This window comes from Melitaea cinxia, chromosome 5 (genome assembly GCF_905220565.1).
Source record: "Melitaea cinxia chromosome 5, ilMelCinx1.1, whole genome shotgun sequence".
In the NCBI taxonomy this organism is placed as follows: domain Eukaryota; kingdom Metazoa; phylum Arthropoda; class Insecta; order Lepidoptera; family Nymphalidae; genus Melitaea; species Melitaea cinxia.
In genome coordinates this window covers 18,292,801-18,316,403 of record NC_059398.1, presented here as the reverse complement: position 1 = coordinate 18,316,403, position 23,603 = coordinate 18,292,801, and the positions used below count along the sequence as shown (strand labels likewise).

General features: G+C 49.5%; 2 protein-coding genes across 2 annotated transcripts in view; one reads left to right on the top strand and one right to left on the bottom strand.

Moving 5' to 3' along the window:
- Positions 1-16,799, bottom strand: part of LOC123653918 (vacuolar protein sorting-associated protein 13D) — a 51,251-nt gene extending 34,452 nt beyond the window's left edge. The window contains 17 exon segments of the mRNA XM_045589895.1: positions 63-362; positions 456-613; positions 767-945; positions 1,405-1,515; positions 5,814-5,975; positions 6,079-6,202; positions 6,429-6,552; positions 7,153-7,333; positions 8,084-8,246; positions 9,314-9,625; positions 9,703-10,213; positions 10,491-10,644; positions 10,971-11,138; positions 11,592-11,837; positions 12,171-12,350; positions 16,186-16,376; positions 16,703-16,799. Coding sequence (XP_045445851.1) covers positions 63-362; positions 456-613; positions 767-945; positions 1,405-1,515; positions 5,814-5,975; positions 6,079-6,202; positions 6,429-6,552; positions 7,153-7,333; positions 8,084-8,246; positions 9,314-9,625; positions 9,703-10,213; positions 10,491-10,644; positions 10,971-11,138; positions 11,592-11,837; positions 12,171-12,350; positions 16,186-16,376; positions 16,703-16,799 — 3,361 coding nt within the window.
- A 729-nt stretch (positions 16,800-17,528) lies between these two features.
- LOC123653917 lies at positions 17,529-21,783 on the top strand. Its single transcript, XM_045589894.1, has 6 exons — positions 17,529-17,862; positions 17,965-18,090; positions 18,590-18,631; positions 18,716-18,783; positions 19,303-19,506; positions 21,538-21,783. The coding sequence occupies exons 1-6, from the start codon at positions 17,529-17,531 to the stop codon at positions 21,625-21,627; spliced, it is 864 nt and encodes a 287-aa protein (XP_045445850.1). The 3' UTR covers positions 21,628-21,783.
- The last annotated feature ends 1,820 nt before the right edge of the window (positions 21,784-23,603 follow it).

Below are 23,603 nucleotides of genomic sequence, written 5' to 3'. Positions count from 1 at the left end.
TATACCTTAAAATAAATAAAATGATGTAGACGAAACCTTTTGTAAAAATTCAGTAAGCTTACCGATGACATCCAAATTATTAAACAGTATATTCGCTATCCTCAAGTCTTCCGATTCTCCGTCGCCCTTCACGAAACAGAGCTCCACTGCGATCAGAGCCTCGGAGTCCACCAAACCCGGCGCCCCCCAGCCACCGGCGTTCCCCCAGGAGACGCCCTCGGCGCCCCAGCCGGTTCCAGCCGGGCCCCAAGCGGATGAGCTCGTCCCCCACGTCGAGCCTGCGGTCCCGTACGAGCTCGAGTTCCAAGCCGGACCGTTCAGCCAACTGGGAGTAGGACTCGTGGGCCCCGGTTCCGGATGACCTGAGACGAGGATATTAGCCGAAATAAGTGTACTGCGTTGGTTATCTGTCAGAATATGTGGAGCGGGCTTTCTGATACGTAGGGAATACGTACTGGTAGGCTGTCCGGTGGTGGCGTTGTGCAGCGAGGACACGGCGCGGTGTAGCGCGAGCGGCGTGGGGGGCGGTAGTGAAGCACGCGCGTCCGGCGACGCCGGCGACGTGGGCGACGTCGGCTCCGAGCCGCGGATGCTGCCCGACGCCGTGTCCATCCTGGACCAAACACCCTTTTTTCATATGTTTCTTTTTTTTTATTCTTTTGAATTTTTAACAGCAATATAGAATAGGGCTCGGGTGAATAGGGTCGACATCAAATGATACACGCGGCCGTGTGAAGCGAGTAGGCGAGACTGCGGGCGGCCGTACCCGACGTGCCGGTGGCTGGCCACGAGCAGCTCGAAGTCGGGCCCGTAGGCCTGCAGCGCGTCCACCAGCAGCAGCGAGTGCACGCTCAGCGCCAGCGACGTGTCGGCGGCGCGCACGCCCAGCGCCGCGCGCACGCCGCACACCTGCACCTCGGCGATGCTGCGCCCGCGCGACTGCACCTGCGCGCGCCCACTACACGTTAGCGGTCCTTGTCTCGGCGATAATAAACTTTGGATATATCGATACAAATTATTGAAGTAGAACTTCTTTACGCACGCTCGACTTGGGGAGTGAGCTGGTAAACGCGTGACGAGACCGTTACGAAAAGTGTGATCGGTCGAGGCGAACGAAACAAAAGATAGGTGCAAGCACACGCCAGTTACGTTTCGTATATCTAAGACACAGTGCAGTCCTATTATCTTGTAAATGTGGCGTTAGTGACCGCTTTTCTTACTGTATAAAATGATTTGATACATAATTTGCCACGCTGTTTTACTGATTGATTATGTAGGAAAAACCCTTCCTCATATAACCTGCAATTTGTTTTCCGATAATTTATGGAATAATTTAATAGTTGAACAGATGATGCGAGCTTATAGAAATTGCCAAACTTTTGCCCAAATTCGGAAGCTACTTACCTCGAGTGACATTTGATCGATAGCGAACTGCAACATGAGTAGGGTCGCGTTTTGGTTCACAGAAAAATCTGAGAACTCTGTTTCCGTGTTGTCGTTGCTGTCCTCTTCTTCCTCTTCCTGGACTCGCTCGTGACTGGGCGATCTGAATGAATTTTGTTTGATTGGTCAAATATTTTAGATATCGTACATATTTCTTGTCATCGCTCTCCTGTGGAGCTTGCCATTGTGCCTCGGAGAGCACGCTAAGCAGTCTGTCTCGGTTGTTATCATAGACACTTAATAGTGGCCGATTAAGCTCCCACCCTAGTACATGGAGAAACGGCTGAATCGTGGTCGATCGTGACGTATTGTGTCCGGCCCCCGGCGCACGGCGGCCAGCTTGTGCTCGCTGAGGTGCGCCACCAGCGCCGGCAGCGAGCCGCCACGCGCCCCCTCACGGCGCCGTGCACTCACCGGGCGGGCGCGGCGCGGGGCGGCGCGGCGCGGGCCAGCACGGCGCGCACGGCGGCCAGCTTGTGCTCGCTGAGGTGCGCCACCAGCGAGGCCCCCCCACGGCACCGTGCACTCACCGGGCGGGCGCGGCGCGGGGCGGCGCGGCGCGGGCCAGCACGGCGCGCACGGCGGCCAGCTTGTGCTCGCTGAGGTGCGCCACCAGCGAGGCCCCCCCACGGCGCCGTGCACTCACCGGGCGGGCGCGGCGCGGGGCGGCGCGGCGCGGGCCAGCACGGCGCGCACGGCGGCCAGCTTGTGCTCGCTGAGGTGCGCCACCAGCGAGGCCCCCCCACGGCACCGTGCACTCACCGGGCGGGCGCGGCGCGGGGCGGCGCGGCGCGGGCCAGCACGGCGCGCACGGCGGCCAGCTTGTGCTCGCTGAGGTGCGCCACCAGCGAGCCGCCCCCCCATCCCCCCTCACGGCGCCGTGCACTCACCGGGCGGGCGCGGCGCGGGGCGGCGCGGCGCGGGCCAGCACGGCGCGCACGGCGGCCAGCTTGTGCTCGCTGAGGTGCGCCACCAGCGAGGCCCCCCCACGGCACCGTGCACTCACCGGGCGGGCGCGGCGCGGGGCGGCGCGGCGCGGGCCAGCACGGCGCGCACGGCGGCCAGCTTGTGCTCGCTGAGGTGCGCCACCAGCGAGCCGCCCCCCCATCCCCCCTCACGGCGCCGTGCACTCACCGGGCGGGCGCGGCGCGGGGCGGCGCGGCGCGGGCCAGCACGGCGCGCACGGCGGCCAGCTTGTGCTCGCTGAGGTGCGCCACCAGCGAGGCCCCCCCACGGCACCGTGCACTCACCGGGCGGGCGCGGCGCGGGGCGGCGCGGCGCGGGCCAGCACGGCGCGCACGGCGGCCAGCTTGTGCTCGCTGAGGTGCGCCACCAGCGAGGCCCCCCCACGGCACCGTGCACTCACCGGGCGGGCGCGGCGCGGGGCGGCGCGGCGCGGGCCAGCACGGCGCGCACGGCGGCCAGCTTGTGCTCGCTGAGGTGCGCCACCAGCGAGGCCCCCCCACGGCACCGTGCACTCACCGGGCGGGCGCGGCGCGGGGCGGCGCGGCGCGGGCCAGCACGGCGCGCACGGCGGCCAGCTTGTGCTCGCTGAGGTGCGCCACCAGCGAGCCGCCCCCCCATCCCCCCTCACGGCGCCGTGCACTCACCGGGCGGGCGCGGCGCGGGGCGGCGCGGCGCGGGCCAGCACGGCGCGCACGGCGGCCAGCTTGTGCTCGCTGAGGTGCGCCACCAGCGAGGCCCCCCCACGGCACCGTGCACTCACCGGGCGGGCGCGGCGCGGGGCGGCGCGGCGCGGGCCAGCACGGCGCGCACGGCGGCCAGCTTGTGCTCGCTGAGGTGCGCCACCAGCGAGCCGCCCCCCCATCCCCCCTCACGGCGCCGTGCACTCACCGGGCGGGCGCGGCGCGGGGCGGCGCGGCGCGGGCCAGCACGGCGCGCACGGCGGCCAGCTTGTGCTCGCTGAGGTGCGCCACCAGCGAGCCGCCCCCCCATCCCCCCTCACGGCGCCGTGCACTCACCGGGCGGGCGCGGCGCGGGGCGGCGCGGCGCGGGCCAGCACGGCGCGCACGGCGGCCAGCTTGTGCTCGCTGAGGTGCGCCACCAGCGAGGCCCCCCCACGGCACCGTGCACTCACCGGGCGGGCGCGGCGCGGGGCGGCGCGGCGCGGGCCAGCACGGCGCGCACGGCGGCCAGCTTGTGCTCGCTGAGGTGCGCCACCAGCGAGGCCCCCCCACGGCACCGTGCACTCACCGGGCGGGCGCGGCGCGGGGCGGCGCGGCGCGGGCCAGCACGGCGCGCACGGCGGCCAGCTTGTGCTCGCTGAGGTGCGCCACCAGCGAGGCCCCCCCACGGCACCGTGCACTCACCGGGCGGGCGCGGCGCGGGGCGGCGCGGCGCGGGCCAGCACGGCGCGCACGGCGGCCAGCTTGTGCTCGCTGAGGTGCGCCACCAGCGAGCCGCCCCCCCATCCCCCCTCACGGCGCCGTGCACTCACCGGGCGGGCGCGGCGCGGGGCGGCGCGGCGCGGGCCAGCACGGCGCGCACGGCGGCCAGCTTGTGCTCGCTGAGGTGCGCCACCAGCGAGCCGCCCCCCCATCCCCCCTCACGGCGCCGTGCACTCACCGGGCGGGCGCGGCGCGGGGCGGCGCGGCGCGGGCCAGCACGGCGCGCACGGCGGCCAGCTTGTGCTCGCTGAGGTGCGCCACCAGCGAGGCCCCCCCACGGCACCGTGCACTCACCGGGCGGGCGCGGCGCGGGGCGGCGCGGCGCGGGCCAGCACGGCGCGCACGGCGGCCAGCTTGTGCTCGCTGAGGTGCGCCACCAGCGAGGCCCCCCCACGGCACCGTGCACTCACCGGGCGGGCGCGGCGCGGGGCGGCGCGGCGCGGGCCAGCACGGCGCGCACGGCGGCCAGCTTGTGCTCGCTGAGGTGCGCCACCAGCGAGGCCCCCCCACGGCACCGTGCACTCACCGGGCGGGCGCGGCGCGGGGCGGCGCGGCGCGGGCCAGCACGGCGCGCACGGCGGCCAGCTTGTGCTCGCTGAGGTGCGCCACCAGCGAGCCGCCCCCCCATCCCCCCTCACGGCGCCGTGCACTCACCGGGCGGGCGCGGCGCGGGGCGGCGCGGCGCGGGCCAGCACGGCGCGCACGGCGGCCAGCTTGTGCTCGCTGAGGTGCGCCACCAGCGAGGCCCCCCCACGGCACCGTGCACTCACCGGGCGGGCGCGGCGCGGGGCGGCGCGGCGCGGGCCAGCACGGCGCGCACGGCGGCCAGCTTGTGCTCGCTGAGGTGCGCCACCAGCGAGCCGCCCCCCCATCCCCCCTCACGGCGCCGTGCACTCACCGGGCGGGCGCGGCGCGGGGCGGCGCGGCGCGGGCCAGCACGGCGCGCACGGCGGCCAGCTTGTGCTCGCTGAGGTGCGCCACCAGCGAGCCGCCCCCCCATCCCCCCTCACGGCGCCGTGCACTCACCGGGCGGGCGCGGCGCGGGGCGGCGCGGCGCGGGCCAGCACGGCGCGCACGGCGGCCAGCTTGTGCTCGCTGAGGTGCGCCACCAGCGAGGCCCCCCCACGGCACCGTGCACTCACCGGGCGGGCGCGGCGCGGGGCGGCGCGGCGCGGGCCAGCACGGCGCGCACGGCGGCCAGCTTGTGCTCGCTGAGGTGCGCCACCAGCGAGGCCCCCCCACGGCACCGTGCACTCACCGGGCGGGCGCGGCGCGGGGCGGCGCGGCGCGGGCCAGCACGGCGCGCACGGCGGCCAGCTTGTGCTCGCTGAGGTGCGCCACCAGCGAGGCCCCCCCACGGCACCGTGCACTCACCGGGCGGGCGCGGCGCGGGGCGGCGCGGCGCGGGCCAGCACGGCGCGCACGGCGGCCAGCTTGTGCTCGCTGAGGTGCGCCACCAGCGAGGCCCCCCCACGGCACCGTGCACTCACCGGGCGGGCGCGGCGCGGGGCGGCGCGGCGCGGGCCAGCACGGCGCGCACGGCGGCCAGCTTGTGCTCGCTGAGGTGCGCCACCAGCGAGGCCCCCCCACGGCACCGTGCACTCACCGGGCGGGCGCGGCGCGGGGCGGCGCGGCGCGGGCCAGCACGGCGCGCACGGCGGCCAGCTTGTGCTCGCTGAGGTGCGCCACCAGCGAGCCGCCCCCCCATCCCCCCTCACGGCGCCGTGCACTCACCGGGCGGGCGCGGCGCGGGGCGGCGCGGCGCGGGCCAGCACGGCGCGCACGGCGGCCAGCTTGTGCTCGCTGAGGTGCGCCACCAGCGAGGCCCCCCCACGGCACCGTGCACTCACCGGGCGGGCGCGGCGCGGGGCGGCGCGGCGCGGGCCAGCACGGCGCGCACGGCGGCCAGCTTGTGCTCGCTGAGGTGCGCCACCAGCGAGGCCCCCCCACGGCACCGTGCACTCACCGGGCGGGCGCGGCGCGGGGCGGCGCGGCGCGGGCCAGCACGGCGCGCACGGCGGCCAGCTTGTGCTCGCTGAGGTGCGCCACCAGCGCCGGCAGCGAGCCGCACAGCGCCAGCCGCGGGTACTGCGGCTCCGACGTCGCCACCACGCGCCGCTCCGCCTGCGGGCGCCATATTCTTACACTTCCGTAAAATCTATTTTCTGATTGCAACATAGATATCAATGCACAGATCGTACCACTCCCACAGTAAATCGGACGGTACCTGCAGCGAGATGCTGAACCGGTCGAGCAGGTGCAGCGCGGACGTGCTCTTGGTGTGCGCGTACTTCCAGTTGTCACGCGCGCGCCCCACCAAGATCTGCAGGTCGCTCAGCTCGATCTTGTACCTGTCGGTATGTGCTTTGTATTAGACTACGTCGCTGACTTAATACTTCAACTAGTAGACTACAGTAGTGTCAACTGAACGTGTGCGTGCGAGCACGAGCGTTGTATGTTCAATAGAACGTATGCGTTTCGTCGAATTATTTACTGTGAACTGTTCACGTTTCATAGAAAAAAAAACACGATACGAGATCTTGTATGTGTGAGGTGTGTGGTGCGATCGGTGCGCACCGGTCATAGAGGCTGGTGCGCAGATACTGGTGCAGGGCGGGCGGCTGCGCGGGCGGCGACGAGGGAGGTGACGCTGGAGACAGCAAGCTGCCCGGCGGCGTCGAGCACGGCGTCAAAAACATTTCTAAACACAATACAATACGCCTGGTCTTTATTTTACTCGTAACTCTTATTATCTACTGTTTGCAGGCAAACGAAAAAAAAAACGACTTCAATTATATCGACAAGTAATATAACGTAGGTGGACGAAAAATTAGTCAAGTAACTACGCATTATCAAAGATTACTCCAAAAGTTGTAATCAGATCTCGATGAAATTTAAATGTGACCACATGATAAACATCGGCTTTCGATTAAATTAAAAATCATCAAAATTGGTACACCCAGTGAAAGGTTATACGAATTTTCGAGGGTTTCCCTCGATTCCTCTGGGATCCCATCATCAGATCCTGGTTTCCTTATCATGGTACCACACCAGGGATATCTCCTTTCTAACAAAAAAAGTATTATCAAATTCGGTTCATAAATGACGAAGTTATCTCCGAACATACATAAAAAAATAAAAAATATATACGGTCGAATTGAGTTTGAGTAAAGAAATTTTCAATTCAAGCCACTTTTCAGCTTTCCAATATTAGTATAGATTTATGTTATAGTAAAAAAAAAAAACAAATTTATGTACGACTTTAACCCTGGTCAAATTTTAAGCCAAAATTGTACATCACCTTCATCGTCATCCATAGACTGTTGTTTCAGGGTGCTAGTTTCGGTGTCAGGTAGGTTGGCATTGGCCAACTTCAAGCGTCCGAAGTCAACGACCAGGACGGAGGCGTCGCTGTCGCACAAGTCCTCCACGAATAGGATTTGCGGCGCCGATATGTCCAGCTCGATTTGCCACGAACGACGCTCCGTCTGACGACAATTACGAAATGACAACATTTTTTTGTATACCATAGGTTTTGGACGCCAGCAGCATCCCTGATATTGCTAGCGCGTTACCGACCCTGTCGTCGACCTTAGCTACCATAGGAACCACACCACCACTCACCATAGGAACTAAACACTACTTTAGAACAATATTTAGCTGTATTTGTCTTCTGTAAGGTTGAGGTTCTTCCCCAGTCGGGTTATTCCAAATTTTGCCCAGATATATCCTTCTGTGCCCTTTCTTAATACTGCTGTGTCCTATTTCAATAAAATTGCATATGATATTTCATGATAGAAAGTGTAGCAAGAAAGAAAGAAGCAGGACATAAGGGCCAATAGTCTAACTGAGAATGATGGAAAAGGTCACGTAAAGTGGAGGGCCGTCAGTTCCAAGGCAGATCCTCACGGTAAAATTTCGGATTAATAATTCCAAGCCGAAGTTAACTGAGGTAGGGCATAGCAGGAATTTCTTGCTCAAAATATGGAGCAACCGACTGGGGTAGTACCTCGACCTTAGAGAAGATCACAGCAAAATAATACTGTTTTCAAGCAGTATTGTGTTCCTGTTGGGGGAATTGGGGATTGGGTCGGTAACGCGCTTGCGGTGCTTCTGGTGTTGCAGGCGTCTATGGCGCTACGGTAATCGCTTACCATCAGGTGAGCCGTACGCTTGTTTGCCGACCTAGTGACATAAAAAAAAAGAAGTTTGGTGCTATAAGCGATGGTTACCGGTCTGCGCGTGTGGTGCAGCAGGCGGCCCCAGTGGTGGTGCAGCGTGGCGCGCGTGTGCAGGCGCACGTGCGCCATGGCGCCCGCCGCCGCCCAGCGCCGCGCCCAGCGCGCCGCCGCCGCGCACCACACCACCTCCAGCGACTGCGACTTCACGCGCAGTCTGCGGCACGACGCGAGCCTTACTCATTGTGTCGATCACTCTTACATATTACACCAGCAAGCACATTAACACACAGGTACAGTTACAGTTTAAAACGTTTTCGCCCGTCACGTTTTGTGACGTTATTGGAAAGGAGATGGGGACTTTTGGGCCAAAATGTAGAATAGATATGTGGTTTAAAAAATTGGTCATATTTTTTTATTTTTACATATAAAATATCAGCTCAATTCTGAATCTGGAAACGAAGAAAATTGAGAAAGATAGTTTTCGTCAAATTATTTGGGTATCGATTCAACTATAATCAATCACAGAATTTAAAAAGAAAATTTTTGCACTATTTAATTAACTCAAGGTATTTAGATGCACAATTAAAGCTGTAAACAATAAAGTGCATTTAAATAAAGTTACATTAATAGCGAAAATATCGAGTTATATCTGATAAACCAAAATGATTATCGATTTTGTATTGATTTAAAATAAATCATATTTTTAATGACAGCTTTGACAGCTGACTAACAGTAATACTGTGTACGTCACTCGTTTCGTGTTTACTGTTTTCCTATGCATTCTGAGTCCATTCCTGATATTTGTTTATTGTTTCAAATGTACATCAATATTTGTAATGAGTTTTCAAACATTCTTCACTAAATATAACAAACATTAGTGCCACAGGAACTTAGTGATCGGGTTTTTTTATAGACATTGTAACATAACCTCACTTTTATAAAAAGTTTAATAACTCCACTCTCGGAAGACCAAAATATAGATAATTTTCAGCGAGGGATCAATAAGCCTAAATGCATTAATTGATACCGTTTTCATTTCATTACATTTTAGCCCAAGAATGTATGAAATGTTTCCATCTCCTTTGTCTGTGTTTGGAAGTTGAGAGGGAGATACAAGTTAATGAAGATAGAAAGAGAGAGAGAGAGAGAATTAAGTTTCATAAGTTTTACTTCAGTCGTGTAACCTAAAGCACACTCTTTTTTTATATATACGTTATACACTATAACGTTGTGATCGATGAAGAGAGATGAAAAGCAAACAGTAGTGCAGGCGGTAGGTACTTGTAGTCGCAGTTGAGGCCGGCGGGGCGCCGCTCGTAGGAGAGCTGGAACAGCGGCTCGGCGCCGGCGGGCGGCGGCGGCGGCGCGGCGCGCGGCGCGCGGGCCGCGGCGGCGCTCAGGCCGGCGCGGATGAGCCCCTGCGGCGCCACCAGCACCGGGAACAGCGAGCGCGGCGTGAGGCGCGAGCGCAGGCGCACGCCGCCCAGCGCCACGTGCAGCGCGTGCGCGCCGGCGCGCGGCCGCGACTCCACGCGCGCACTCACGCCGCTGAACTGCAGCTCCAGGCCCTCCAGCGTCTCCGCGCCCGCCGCGCTGGCGAGTACGGTCGTCGTCAGTGTGCTTATGGTCTGATACCGAAGTGCGGTCGTTACGGTGAACAAAAACCTAACCTCGAAGCTTCGTCGGTGTCGGTGTACAGATCGAGCGAGCCCTTCGACAGGGTGAATTCGAAGAGTCCGAAAAGAGCGTCTCGTCTCAGCAGAGTGTTGTCGTCGAGCGAGTCCGCGATGACGTCGAGGATTTCGTCCTCGAGGCGCGACGCGGAGGTCGCGGAGCCGGCGGCCGCGGCGGTGGCGGCGGTGGGGCTCGGCGGGCGCGGCTCGTCGGGCGGCGCGGCGTACCAGCCCCACCACTGCGGGAACCAGCGCACGAGCACGCCGCGGCCGGAGCTGGGCGGCGCGGGGGGCGCGGGCGGGGCGGGCACGCGGCGGATGGCCACCTCGCGGAGCGCCTTGAGCACGTGCAGCGGCGCGCGCCACTCGAACTCGTCCTTGGCGGCCTGGCGCTCCGGCGGCAGCGTGGCGGCCGGCTGGCTGAGCACCTGCAGGCACGCGTCCACGTACTCGCGCGCGCACCGCGCCCGCTCCAGGCACGTCGCCCACGTCGGCCGCGGATCCATCCCTGCGGGGCGGGCCACATTAGTGTCGTTCTCTGAGCGACTGAGATCTCCACTACTACAAAATTAGTACATTTTAATATAAGTCGTCTTTAGAATGGTTTATTAATACCGACTTTAAATATGCTTCTATATGTAATCAAAAATAAAATTTTAAATGAAATAAAGACTCTGTTCTTTTTGCACCGAACATATTGTAAAGACAATATAAAATGAAATCATTCAGCATCGACGATATGGAGTAGCAATAACGTTAGTGGTAGGTGGGGGTTGGTATCGTACAGGTGTGGTGCGGCAGGTGCGCGCGCACGGCGTAGCGCCACCAGTCGCGCGCGTGCCCGCGCACGGGCCGCTCGGGCCGCAGTGCACGCAGCTCCCGCAGGCGCGCGATGCGCTCCAGCCCGCGAGCGCAGCCCGCCATCTCGCTGTACTGCCTCTGTACACATAGCCATAAACACAAGTGTCACTCATATGTGTCAGTATTATATACCTCAGTATTCACTATATCACGCTCTGATAAATGAATATAAATCTTAATAACTCCTATTGCTTTTAACATATACGATGAGCTAGTACAATATGAATTATATACAGATGGATTGTAATAGGTTTATTAACACGGGTCGAAACCAATTTTGATCCTTCGAGCCGGATAGATTACGAAAACGCATTTTTACAAGGACCTATATAACTACGATCGTAATCAACACGAATGAAATGAAGTCGTAGGCCAGTGCCAAGATCTCGGCAGCAGGCAGTCACCTCCGAGAGGCGCAGCTGCACGAGGTCGAGCGTGAGGTGCGCGGCGAGGCGCGGGCGGTCGCGCTCGCGCAGCGGCTGCTCGCAGCGCTCGCGGCGCACGCGCGCGCTCGCCGTCGACGGCGCCAGCACGTAGCGGTGCGCGCCGCCCCACGTCGCGCGCATGCGCTCCTGGACATCGCGACATTTGTGTTGCAGTTCATGGAGTCTTTTTTACATTAGCTTCACGAGCTTAGTAATGGTGAAAATTTATGGACTTAGTGGCACTTGCATGAAGTACAGCGCCACTAAGACAACGTTTATAATTATTGACATTTTTTTAAAAGTACCTCTCCTCTGTAGACTATACATTCTAAAGTGGTAGTAGCTTCATATAAATTATAATGAATATATTAAAAAACAAATATTATTTTAATTTGTTAATTGCCGATTTAAAAGTGCTTTTGTAGCTTAATGTACTCCTGCAAACAAGTGTTTTATTAAGACCTTATGTTACGGTCGAAAAACTTCAACAATTTTCTCTTTTCATTACGAATTTCGCTTTACTAGAAACGAAGTCTTTACTACAATTTCCTCTAGAAACAACAGTAATTTTTTGATGTGTATAATGTTTCTCCAACTAACAGTGAGTTCAGCAATAGTGCAGTCGGCCATCATGCCGGCGGGCACGGGCATGGGGTCCCAGTAGAGCGCCAAGTTATGCAGCTCGAGGAGCTTGAAGGAGCAAGGTTCCGTGACCGATGTGAACCCACGACACCAGGACGCGTCGCAGGACTCCGCCGTCAGGGACTCCACCGCCAGACCAACGGCGAACGCGCTACCGCACGTCAGTGCGTCCTCGTAGCGGATGTGTACGTCGTTCAGCTTCAGCTGAAAGATAATATGGCGTGTTGATGACATATGATAGTAATATGACCGGATACAGTTATGGAATAAAGACACCCTGACACGAGTAAATCACCTACTTAAGAGGATGCCCTCAACAGTTCAGTTTCATATCAACTAAGAAAATATCTAAATATTTTTTTTTTCTTTCCTTTCTACACAAAGCATAAAACCTATGGAAAGCATAGAACATAATAACAATGTAGGCGTAACTGATATTGTTTATTAAAATATATATTTATTTTTTTTAAATTACATTTCCTGAGAGAAAAACTGTATATAATATTATTATAGGCTGATGTTCGTTTAGGAGCTAACCTGCAGGTTCTCGACGATGTTGGCGAGTAGGCCCGTGCCGTAGCTGAGCCAGGAGGAGTATGAGGCGGCGTAGTAGCCGGCGTCGTTGGACTCGTGCTCGGCGCGCCACTGCGCCTCCAGCGCGTCCAGCAGCGCCATCTTGCGCTCGTGGGCTATACTCGCCTCCACTGCGCTGTCCCACTACAAACGACAGTTAATTTGTTATAATATGTTGCTGATTTAACTAAACTTATATAGAGACCCGCTTGTAACAGAGGGTATTCATTCTTTGATCAGATTTTATCAAGAACATATTAACATTAAAAACAACGAAGTAAACAAGTTTGTTGCTGTAAAAAGGACCCTTTGAATATGAGAAGATTCCCATACAATTATACTACCTACATTACTTTTAAGACGTAACGTTGCTTACCTATGTGTAAAGTTAATGGTATTTTATTATGACTCAAATATACAACACTCACGAGCTTTAAATTGCCCGTGTATTTTGTAGAAACATTATACATTATGCTTATCATGCAGTCGATTAATAACATAACTAACTTCAGACCATCATTCCTGCAACTGCCTAGTAAAACTAGGATCGTGGGTTAGTAATGCTTAGATCTTTTGTTTAAAAAGAAGTCATCGTCGAATAAATTTACTAATTGACTACTGATGGGGGTTTGCGTACGTGGTATAGGTGTCAATGTTATCTTTAGTAAAAAGAAAGAAAGAAAGAAAGATTTCTTTCTTTCTTTCATTTTTAGTAGAAACAATCACAATTTTATAAATCAGTTTATGTAGTAGTTTAATCACATTAGTAATCCCTACTAATATTATAAATGTGAATGTAAGTGCTGTGTGGCTACGGCACTAAAGAATTTAGCCACCCCCTCTCTTCCCGTGGGTGTCGTAAGAGGCGACTAAGGGATAACAAGGTTCCACAACCACCTTGGAACTTAAGAAGCTGACCGATGGCGGGATAACCATCCGACTGCTGACTTTGAAATACACAGGCCGAAGACGGGCAGCAGCGTCTTGGGTGCGACAAAGCCAGTACTGCGGTCACCAACCCGCCTGCCCAGCGTGGTGACTATGGGCAAAACACATGAGTTCACGTTAATTTTGGCGTAAACTTGTGGAGGCCTATGTCCAGCAGTGGACTGTATAGGCTGTAATGATGAATGTAAGTTTGTTTGTTACGCTTTCACGCGAAAACTACTTAACCGATCATCATGAAACTTTGTACACATATTCTTGGAGGTATTAGAAGTAACATAGGATACATTTCATTAAAAAAAATGAAATGCGAGCAAACCGCGGGTAAAAGCTAGTTATATATAAATAAATATTTATTTACAACAAGATAGTTGACAGTTTCTTTTATTGTTTAAAAAGGTGAAAAAATATAAGGACATTTTTTACGATACCTACAAATAAACACACAAATAGGTACGTTTAAAATACACACACGCGTTACTAGTGAGCTAAATAGTTATTGAAGATTACGAATCCTTATATTTACGGCTTTTAACGTATATCGCGCTAATAAGCCCTTAGGAAATATTTTTTGGGGGTATTATTCTCCTTTTTATTCATAGTTGTTTGTCTGTATCGACTGTGTTTCACGATAGAACTACTCTAAACGAATTCGAATCTTTTTTAACCGACTACCAAAAAAGGATGAGGTTCTCAATTCAATTGAATTTTTTAACCGACTTCCAAAAAAGGAGGAGGTTCTCAATTCGACTGTTTTTTTTTTTAATGTATGTTACTTCAGAACTTTTGACTGGGTGGAGCGATTTCGACAAATTTTCTTTTGATCGAAAGGTGTTGTATCATTTGGTCCCATTTAAATTTATTTGAGATCTAACAACTACTTTTTGAGTTATATCTAATAGTGCGTTTTTACTTGACGCTTTTTTCGTCGACCTACGTTGTATTATACCACATAACTTTTTACTGGATGTACCGATTTTGATAAATTTTTTTGTTGGAGAGGGGATATCCCTAGTTTGGTACCGTGATAAGGAAACCAGGATCTGGTGATGGAATCCCAGAGAAATCGAGGGAAACTCTCGAAAATCCGTAATAACTTTTTACTGGGTGTACCGATTTTGATAATTTTTAATTTAATCGAAAGCTGATGTTTATCATGTGGTTACATATAAATTTTATCGAGATCTGATCACTACTTTTTGAGTAATCTTTGATAACGCGTAGTTACTTGAGTATTTTTTCGTCGATCTACGTTGTATTACTCGTCGATGTAATTGAAGTCGGTTCTTTTTTCTTTTGCGAGCAAACACAATTATTTGTTTATGCATGTTACCCCAGAACTTTTTCCTGGGTGGACCGATTTCGATAATTTTTTTTTTTTTGTAATCGAAAGGTGGTGCGTGTCATGTGGTCATGTACAATTAATTGAGATCTGACAAGTACTTTTGGAGTTGAATCTAATAATACTTTACTATTTTTTCGTCGACCTACGTTGTATTACGTTGTATACATACCGTTATGCTTGTCATGTAATGTCAAATTTAAATAACCATAATGAGACCATTTAAATTTGATCGAGATATGATGATGGCTTCTTGAGTAACCTTTGATAACGCGTATTTACTTGACTAGTTTTTCGCGTACCTACGTTGTATTACTTGTCGACGTAATTGAAGTCGATTTTTTTTTTTTCGTTTGCGAAGCAAACACAATTATATTCCGACATTAATATGATTAGGTTCTACTCTTCGATGAGGGATGAAATTAAAAATATGTTTTCAGGAAAAAAGTCGCGGCTAATTAAGTTAAAATCATAACTTCTCATCATCATATATTTTTTATGTATTTTGTATAGCATACTAGATTAGGAACAATAAAAATCCAGTTTTAACAACTAGATTAATCCCTTTTATCAATTTATTTAAATTTTTTGTCACAATCTTATCTCATACAGACAGTTAAGTTCAAATGCAAGGTCATGTGACTGTATTGTTTTCGTACAAGTTTGTATGATAAGAACATTTCAAGTATTAAGTTACGTTATCAATATGTAGATAATAATGTCGTAACAATCTATCTCTCTAGTATAATTAGAATCATAAATACAAATTGACCTAAAAATACCATGAAAATCGGACAGTAATGGGACTATTGTACTGACTTTCTTTTACTTATTTAGTGACTAGCTGACCCCGCAAACATTGTTTTGCCAATTTTACTAAACCCCCTTTAATTCCCCCCTCTCCCCCTTATAACTTATCTGTATAAAAAATAGATGTTGGCCGATTCTCAAACGTATCCGATATGCTCACAAAATTTCATAAATTTCAGTCCAGCCGTTTCGGAAGAGTATTATAACTAACATTGCGACACGAGAATTTTATATATATAAGATTTTTCACTGAATTTTTTGTTCATTCGCAATAAAATATATGTCTATGTCACTCCTGAATAGTGTAGCTTTCTATTAGTGAAAGAATTTTCGTGATCAGATCAGTATTTGCGGAGATTACCCCCTACAAACATAGTTAGAAACTTTAGCTCTTTATAATATTATAGTATTAGATTTCCTAGATTCCTATTAGATAGATCGTTTTAATATGAACAGAACATTTGGTCAGAGAAAAACACCAAATTCAAAGAAAATGGTTTTCTCTCATCAGTCTCAAACAGTGAGGCGATGAGCTAATAACATAACAATTTTTAATAATATAATCACTTGATGATTCTTAGCTCACCATGTGACATTATTTATACTATAACTTTTCTTAAAAAGTTTGACAAAATGAATGGATTGGTATGAAAAATAATTAAGAAAAAGTGTCCCCTTAATAAATGATCTTCTTTTTCAAAATAATGGCAGCTGTCATTATGAAAAATTGAGTACATTAATGTAATTTGTTTTATTTTTTTACAAATGGTTCACATTCAACGGCCCTATGACCCCCTTGACCCCCCCCCCCTCCTGGATCTGCCCTTGCTTCTAATTAAAACAAGCTCATAAAAGCTAGCTCACACTAGTCAATTTCCTTACCTCATCTAAATTAACAGGTGCAGCTACCAGGTATAATTTCTCGATGGCTATCAGCCATGGCGCTGAACGTATCTGCCTCACTGGGACCTGCAGCTGAACCTTGCCAATAAAGCCCGCCTTAATCTCCACCGGAAGACCCAGGTATCTAAGGGCATCTTTCTTTAGTGGAAGGTTTTCTAACTCTACTTTTCCTGCAAGTTTAAAGACCCATAAAATAAAAATCAATATTTAAAATATTAAAAAGAAATATTTGTGGAGTTTGATATATTTTTTGCTACTATTATTATATATATATTATATCTACTGAATACTAGCGTTTTATAACTTGTTCCACAAGTTGTAGCATAATATTAAACATAAACAATGTTCTATGTATTAGACGAAATAACATTTTATTACAATATCAAAATATTATGAATAAACAAAGGAATATTAGGAGTACAACTCGCAGGGACATTTAAAAACAAGCGCCAATGGCCGATGGATTGACCTATTTTCGGGTCTAAAGTTTACTCACCGGACAGCAGAGCGACGCTCAGCTGATCGGTGTTCAGGTTTTCCACATACTTCCCGAGGTAGTTGTTCAATACCCAAGCTACCAGACCTTCCAACATCGTGCATGGTTTCCTTTGCTTCCTTTGTAGTTATAACACTTTCACGCAAAACTTGCAATCCGGTGTATTTTTTTTTTATTATTAAAAATAATTTAACACAGAACTTATGGGCTGTAATAAATAAAAATATCTATTATTATTGGCGTAGTACAAGTACATCGTCACTTTACAGCTTCCAAAAAATTTAACTTTGCATCTGTTTTTAGTTTCTTTGCCAAATTTTGACTTATGTCATAACTCACTCTTGTATGACATAATCTTTGACAATTCGATTCAAAGTCGAATTAGTTCTATAGGTATGAGTTGTACCTAAATTCCAAAGCTATACTAATAATAGTATTACATAGAATGATTACCGGATGAGTTAAGTGATGTTTTCATACTGTTTTGCCTAAAAAATTTATTGTGCCGATACTCTAGCTTAAAATCAACATGCCTTACATTACAAATACTTTAAAATTTTATTTTAACGAGTGTAATCTATCAATAACTGACATATGACAGTTCTCTCCGTAATACGAAACGTAATCACTATTGAATTTTATGGTAATTAAAAACTAAAAAGATATTTGCTGTATATGTGTTTGTTTACTGGTATTGAATTGAGTCACAGCCGTTTATAATATTATTTAGCATTGTCACAAACCCGCGTGTAACGTGTTTTTTAATGCTGTTTATAATAAATAAATCACGTTATTGTTTATTTGGTAAATAAGTAAATAAATAAAAATGAAATCATTTTATTTACTGAACAGGATTTGTAGGGTTTCAATAAATAATGTCAATATTTACTCTCATAAAAAACCTACTTTGTTTCACGTGAGACGCAGTGCGACAGTGATATCTTCAAATTATAGCAAATTGACCCCCCTTGTTATAAATATTCGACATTTAGGTTTAGGCCCTACGTCGAAGGATTTCGAGGAACCGACTCAATTTACGGGTCCAGTAACAAAAGCGCACGCAACAGAACTTATCCTTCGACTGAACGATGACGAAAGAAAATTGTTATTCACCGCATTACAAGAGTACGAATCTACAAGGATCAAAGACGAATTCGAAGGTTTTATTTTCAGTTCTATTTAAAATTTAAAAACAAAGCTTTTTCATGTACTGTATGAAACAGGTCACAGTACAGTTTACATTATTCCATCTGTTGCTTCAGACAAATTGGGTGGACAGAGATGGAGGAGTAAGTTTGGGCGGCCTAGCAAGGTGCCCACATTAGGAGATGTCGACCCCACCGGGTCATATTGTCCTGTTCCTGAAGATTGGTTGAAGAAGAAATATGGTAATTATCATTAGAATTGAAACTGCTATAGCACTGATTACACTGCTTTTTATTCTGTTAACTTACCTGACTAGATCCAGCTTTAATCTGGTCTAATAAAAAAAGTTACTTGGTAGAGTTTCAGTCTAAAGCTAGCTAGCTATTTGCGAAGAGACCAAATGTATTACTCATAGTGAATTTAGCTAAATCTGTCACATAATTATTATATTATATGAGTTTCTTTAATATCACTAAACCATTTATAATTGCTTCTACTAACCTACAAATGTAACGTATATAACTTACAGTAATAAAGCCTAACAAACTATACTATGATTCCAATTTGGAAAACAGAAGCCTGGAAGAAGAAGTAAATATAGAATAATGTTATATAATAAATTTTTAATTCAAGTCATAATACAACATAAGAAAAAGCAGTGTTGTGTAAGAAATATTTTTGTAGAAAATAAAATTAGTCTTTGAATCATTATTAATTTAATTAAAATTCTTATGTTTTCAGCTGCAAATGTTCCAAGACCCACAACAAAAGAATTATTACACTGTAAGTGTTATATTATATAACCTATTCTTTAATTATTTGATAATTTTTAAACAAAGTATGTAAATTGTATCTGTGTGTTTGCAGTGTCACTCGCTAACTCTATACCATTCATTGGTTTTGGATTCTTGGATAATTTCATCATGATAATTGCTGTAAGTAAATCTAATCAAAGCTAAAAAGTATTGTTATGTGGAATGTGATTTTAAAAGTAATACAATAGTCATTTTAATACAATTCACTCACACACTTAAGCCTGTCTCAGTCCTGGTGGACATAGGCTCCCCAAGTTTATGCCAGAAATGGCGCAAACTGCCCATTGTCACCACGCTGGGTAGGCGGTTTGGTGACTGCGGGGCTGGCTTTGTCTCACCAAAGAAGCTGCTGCCCGTCTTTGACCTGTGTATTTCAAAGCAAGCCGTTGGATGGCTATCCCACCATCGGTCGGCTTTTTAAGTTACAAGGTGGTAGTAGAACTGTGTTATGTCTTATTCGCCTCTTATGACACCCACAAGAAGAGACGGGGTGTTTATATTCTTTACTGCCGTAACCACACAGCTTATTGTATTGTACAATTACTGAGATATTAAAAACACCTACAATAAAAATATTTAATTTTGATGAATTTTAAAAATAAAAGAAAGTTAATAAAATATTGTCTATTCCTGTTGTAGGGTGACAGTATAGAGAGCAGCATGAGCGCGTACATCACACTGTCGACGATGGCGGCCGCGGCGCTAGGCAACACGTTCAGCGACGTCATCGGCATCGGCTCCTCCTACTACGTGGAGCGCGCCGCCGCGCTGCTGGGGTTCGGTGCGCCGCGCCTGGCGCCCGTGCAGCTCGACATGCCCGTCAGCCGCCGCTTCGCTAACATGGTACCACGTCACACTACTGACTGACATTACTCGGCCCACTACGTGGACTGGCGCCCGTGCAGCTCGACATGCCCGTCAGCCGCCGCTTCGCTAACATGGTACCACGTCACACTACTGACTGACATTACTCGGCCCACTACGTGGACTGGCGCCCGTGCAGCTCGACATGCCCGTCAGCCGCCGCTTCGCTAACATGGTACCACGTCACACTACTGACTGACATTACTCGGCCCACTACGTGGACTGGCGCCCGTGCAGCTCGACATGCCCGTCAGCCGCCGCTTCGCCAACATGGTACCACGTCACACTACTGACTGACATCTGCTCGGCCCACTACGTGGACTGGCGCCCGTGCAGCTCGACATGCCCGTCAGTCGCCGCTTCGCTAACATGGTACCACGTCACACTACTGACTGACATTACTCGGCCCACTACGTGGACTGGCGCCCGTGCAGCTCGACATGCCCGTCAGCCGCCGCTTCGCCAACATGGTACCACGTCACACTACTGACTGACATCTGCTCGGCCCACTACGTGGACTGGCGCCCGTGCAGCTCGACATGCCCGTCAGCCGCCGCTTCGCTAACATGGTACCACGTCACACTACTGACTGACATTACTCGGCCCACTACGTGGACTGGCGCCCGTGCAGCTCGACATGCCCGTCAGCCGCCGCTTCGCTAACATGGTACCACGTCACACTACTGACTGACATTACTCGGCCCACTACGTGGACTGGCGCCCGTGCAGCTCGACATGCCCGTCAGCCGCCGCTTCGCCAACATGGTACCACGTCACACTACTGACTGACATTACTCGGCCCACTACGTGGACTGGCGCCCGTGCAGCTCGACATGCCCGTCAGCCGCCGCTTCGCCAACATGGTACCACGTCACACTACTGACTGACATTACTCGGCCCACTACGTGGACTGGCGCCCGTGCAGCTCGACATGCCCGTCAGCCGCCGCTTCGCCAACATGGTACCACGTCACACTACTGACTGACATTACTCGGCCCACTACGTGGACTGGCGCCCGTGCAGCTCGACATGCCCGTCAGCCGCCGCTTCGCCAACATGGTACCACGTCACACTACTGACTGACATTACTCGGCCCACTACGTGGACTGGCGCCCGTGCAGCTCGACATGCCCGTCAGCCGCCGCTTCGCCAACATGGTACCACGTCACACTACTGACTGACATCTGCTCGGCCCACTACGTGGACTGGCGCCCGTGCAGCTCGACATGCCCGTCAGCCGCCGCTTCGCCAACATGGTACCACGTCACACTACTGACTGACATCTGCTCGGCCCACTACGTGGACTGGCGCCCGTGCAGCTCGACATGCCCGTCAGCCGCCGCTTCGCCAACATGGTACCACGTCACACTACTGACTGACATCTGCTCGGCCCACTACGTGGACTGGCGCCCGTGCAGCTCGACATGCCCGTCAGCCGCCGCTTCGCTAACATGGTACCACGTCACACTACTGACTGACATTACTCGGCCCACTACGTGGACTGGCGCCCGTGCAGCTCGACATGCCCGTCAGCCGCCGCTTCGCCAACATGGTACCACGTCACACTACTGACTGACATCTGCTCGGCCCACTACGTGGACTGGCGCCCGTGCAGCTCGACATGCCCGTCAGCCGCCGCTTCGCTAACATGGTACCACGTCACACTACTGACTGACATCTGCTCGGCCCACTACGTGGACTGGCGCCCGTGCAGCTCGACATGCCCGTCAGCCGCCGCTTCGCTAACATGGTACCACGTCACACTACTGACTGACATTGACATTACATTTACAAGTCATACAATGGTCATGTTTACCTGAGGAAACATCATAATTTGTAATAATAGAAAAATCAAATCATCGTCAGTAAGCTGCACAGAGGCTACACCCAGTCTTCCAAATTTAGTTACTTCATATTATTTATAACAACCAAATAGAAACATTAATTTTTCTAATATATATGTATATAATTCTACAGCACATCATTAAAGTTTATAATAATGCGTTTCAGGGTCGGGTGCTGGGCATCACTCTCGGGTGTTTCCTAGGGATGACGCCACTACTCTTCAAGGATGACGAGAAGAAATCTGAAGCCAAGTAAACTGCCCTACACTTATTATATACTATCAATCAGATAAACAAATCTTTATACTTTATAATGTATTTAAATATTTTAGAAGTGTTAAGGTATAAAAATAAATATTCTAATGTTCTTATGACTGAGTATAGCAAAAGTTTACTCAATATTTCTTTGATGTGATAAAATAGTGTTTATTAATATTAAAAAAAGTATATTTTACGTATGTATGTATACATTAGTGATGATGGTGTGACATGAGCCCTGCTTGAGAAGCACTAGGAGTCGCAGCAGTAGTCACATAGGTGACAAAAAGTATATTGTATATACAATGTAATACCATTTTTAATTCCTACTATTATGTCACACTCTCCTTATAATTGTATATTTATATATCTTGTTAAAATTTACAACCGTTAATAGAATACTTTCTTTTTCAAAAAATTCTTTTTAAGGTTATAACAAAACAATTTTGTCGGATTTTATCACGGTTTATTAAGTTTTTTAGATGCCCGACGTTTCGGATACTTTACACTATACAGCAACCACAGTCACGGGATGACTCTTCTTTTAGGTTGTAGTGGATGACACTTGATGTTAATACACATTTTTCAAATATTAATTTGTTAAATTAATTAAATTTAGTTTTATGTGGAAGAGTTTGACCCAAGTAGGTATTGACTTTAATTTTTTTTATTATTAACTTTTATTATGTTGACATTGATAGAAATTTTATAAAGTCTAAATAGATAATTGTAATCTCTCAATTTTATTGTGAACATTGTTGATTTGTAATTTAAATAATGAAAACCGTCAAAACGTAAACTAACGCAAAACTATCTGTTTTAGTAAATTACTTTCATTTGACGTCTAAATTCTTCTAACAATAACCATCATATATGTATTTCCTTAGTAGTGAGGTAAGAACTTTCTTTTAGTAACTATTAACTGATCGAAGTATCGAGCAATCAACAATATCATATTATATAATTTGTCATTTGATAAAGAATCTACTAATATTATTAGTAAATATTTAAATAAATAAATAAATTAGTATTAATGATACGAGCTTGTAATATTTATGGCTTAAAAGCAATTGAAATATACTATAATTATGTATTAATAAAAATAGTTTAATAATATCAATTTATAAATGTCACAAATTATACATTATTAGTACGTTAATAGTGTCATTAAGTTAATTTCTGGAAAGCCTGCAATTATTTATAGGCAACCCGATGAATCTTGAGCGCTGAACACTCACAGTTCCATTATATATTGGATCAATTTGTAAGGCGTCATCGCCGCGATTTGTGATTGTCTAGCAATACGATCTCAAAAAATATTGTGCACTTTGCACTATTGTATATCAACGTAGGACCTCCCCCCCCCCCCTCCATCCGAACAAAAAGAAGGTACTTTAAAATGAGCATTATGATATAAATAGTCCGATTTTAATATAGTTTTGTTTCGTTAGAAAGATATTTTAGCTATAATTCACTATCAAATCTTTTCCACGTGTTTCTTTAACTATATGTATATATATTTTTTTTTATACAAGTGATATACATCCACGGGCTTATGAACCCATGTCCTTTTTTATTCTAAAAACATGCAATTTTTATTTTTTTATTTATTTTTTAATTTTTTTTTATTTAGTTTTTTTTTTACTATATTATAACAATTCTTATATGTTAATTAAAAAAAATCAGTTGGAACAAAAAGGGAGCTTAATGCTTAGTTTTGTTTCTCTCGGGGTCAAACTTTATTAACTTAATATCCTTGACCTGGTACTGCAGCATCATCAATTAAGACTAGCATACAACACAGGTGTCATGTTTGGGTTCATTGGATTAACCTTAGTACTTTGATGATGAAATCTACACGGAAAAGGACGAAGAAGAAAAAGGAATTAAAATGATATAATTTGGGTTTCCAGTTATTTTCAGTCGTTATATTGACTCGAAATAACGCGTATACGATTTTGTCCGTCTGTATCG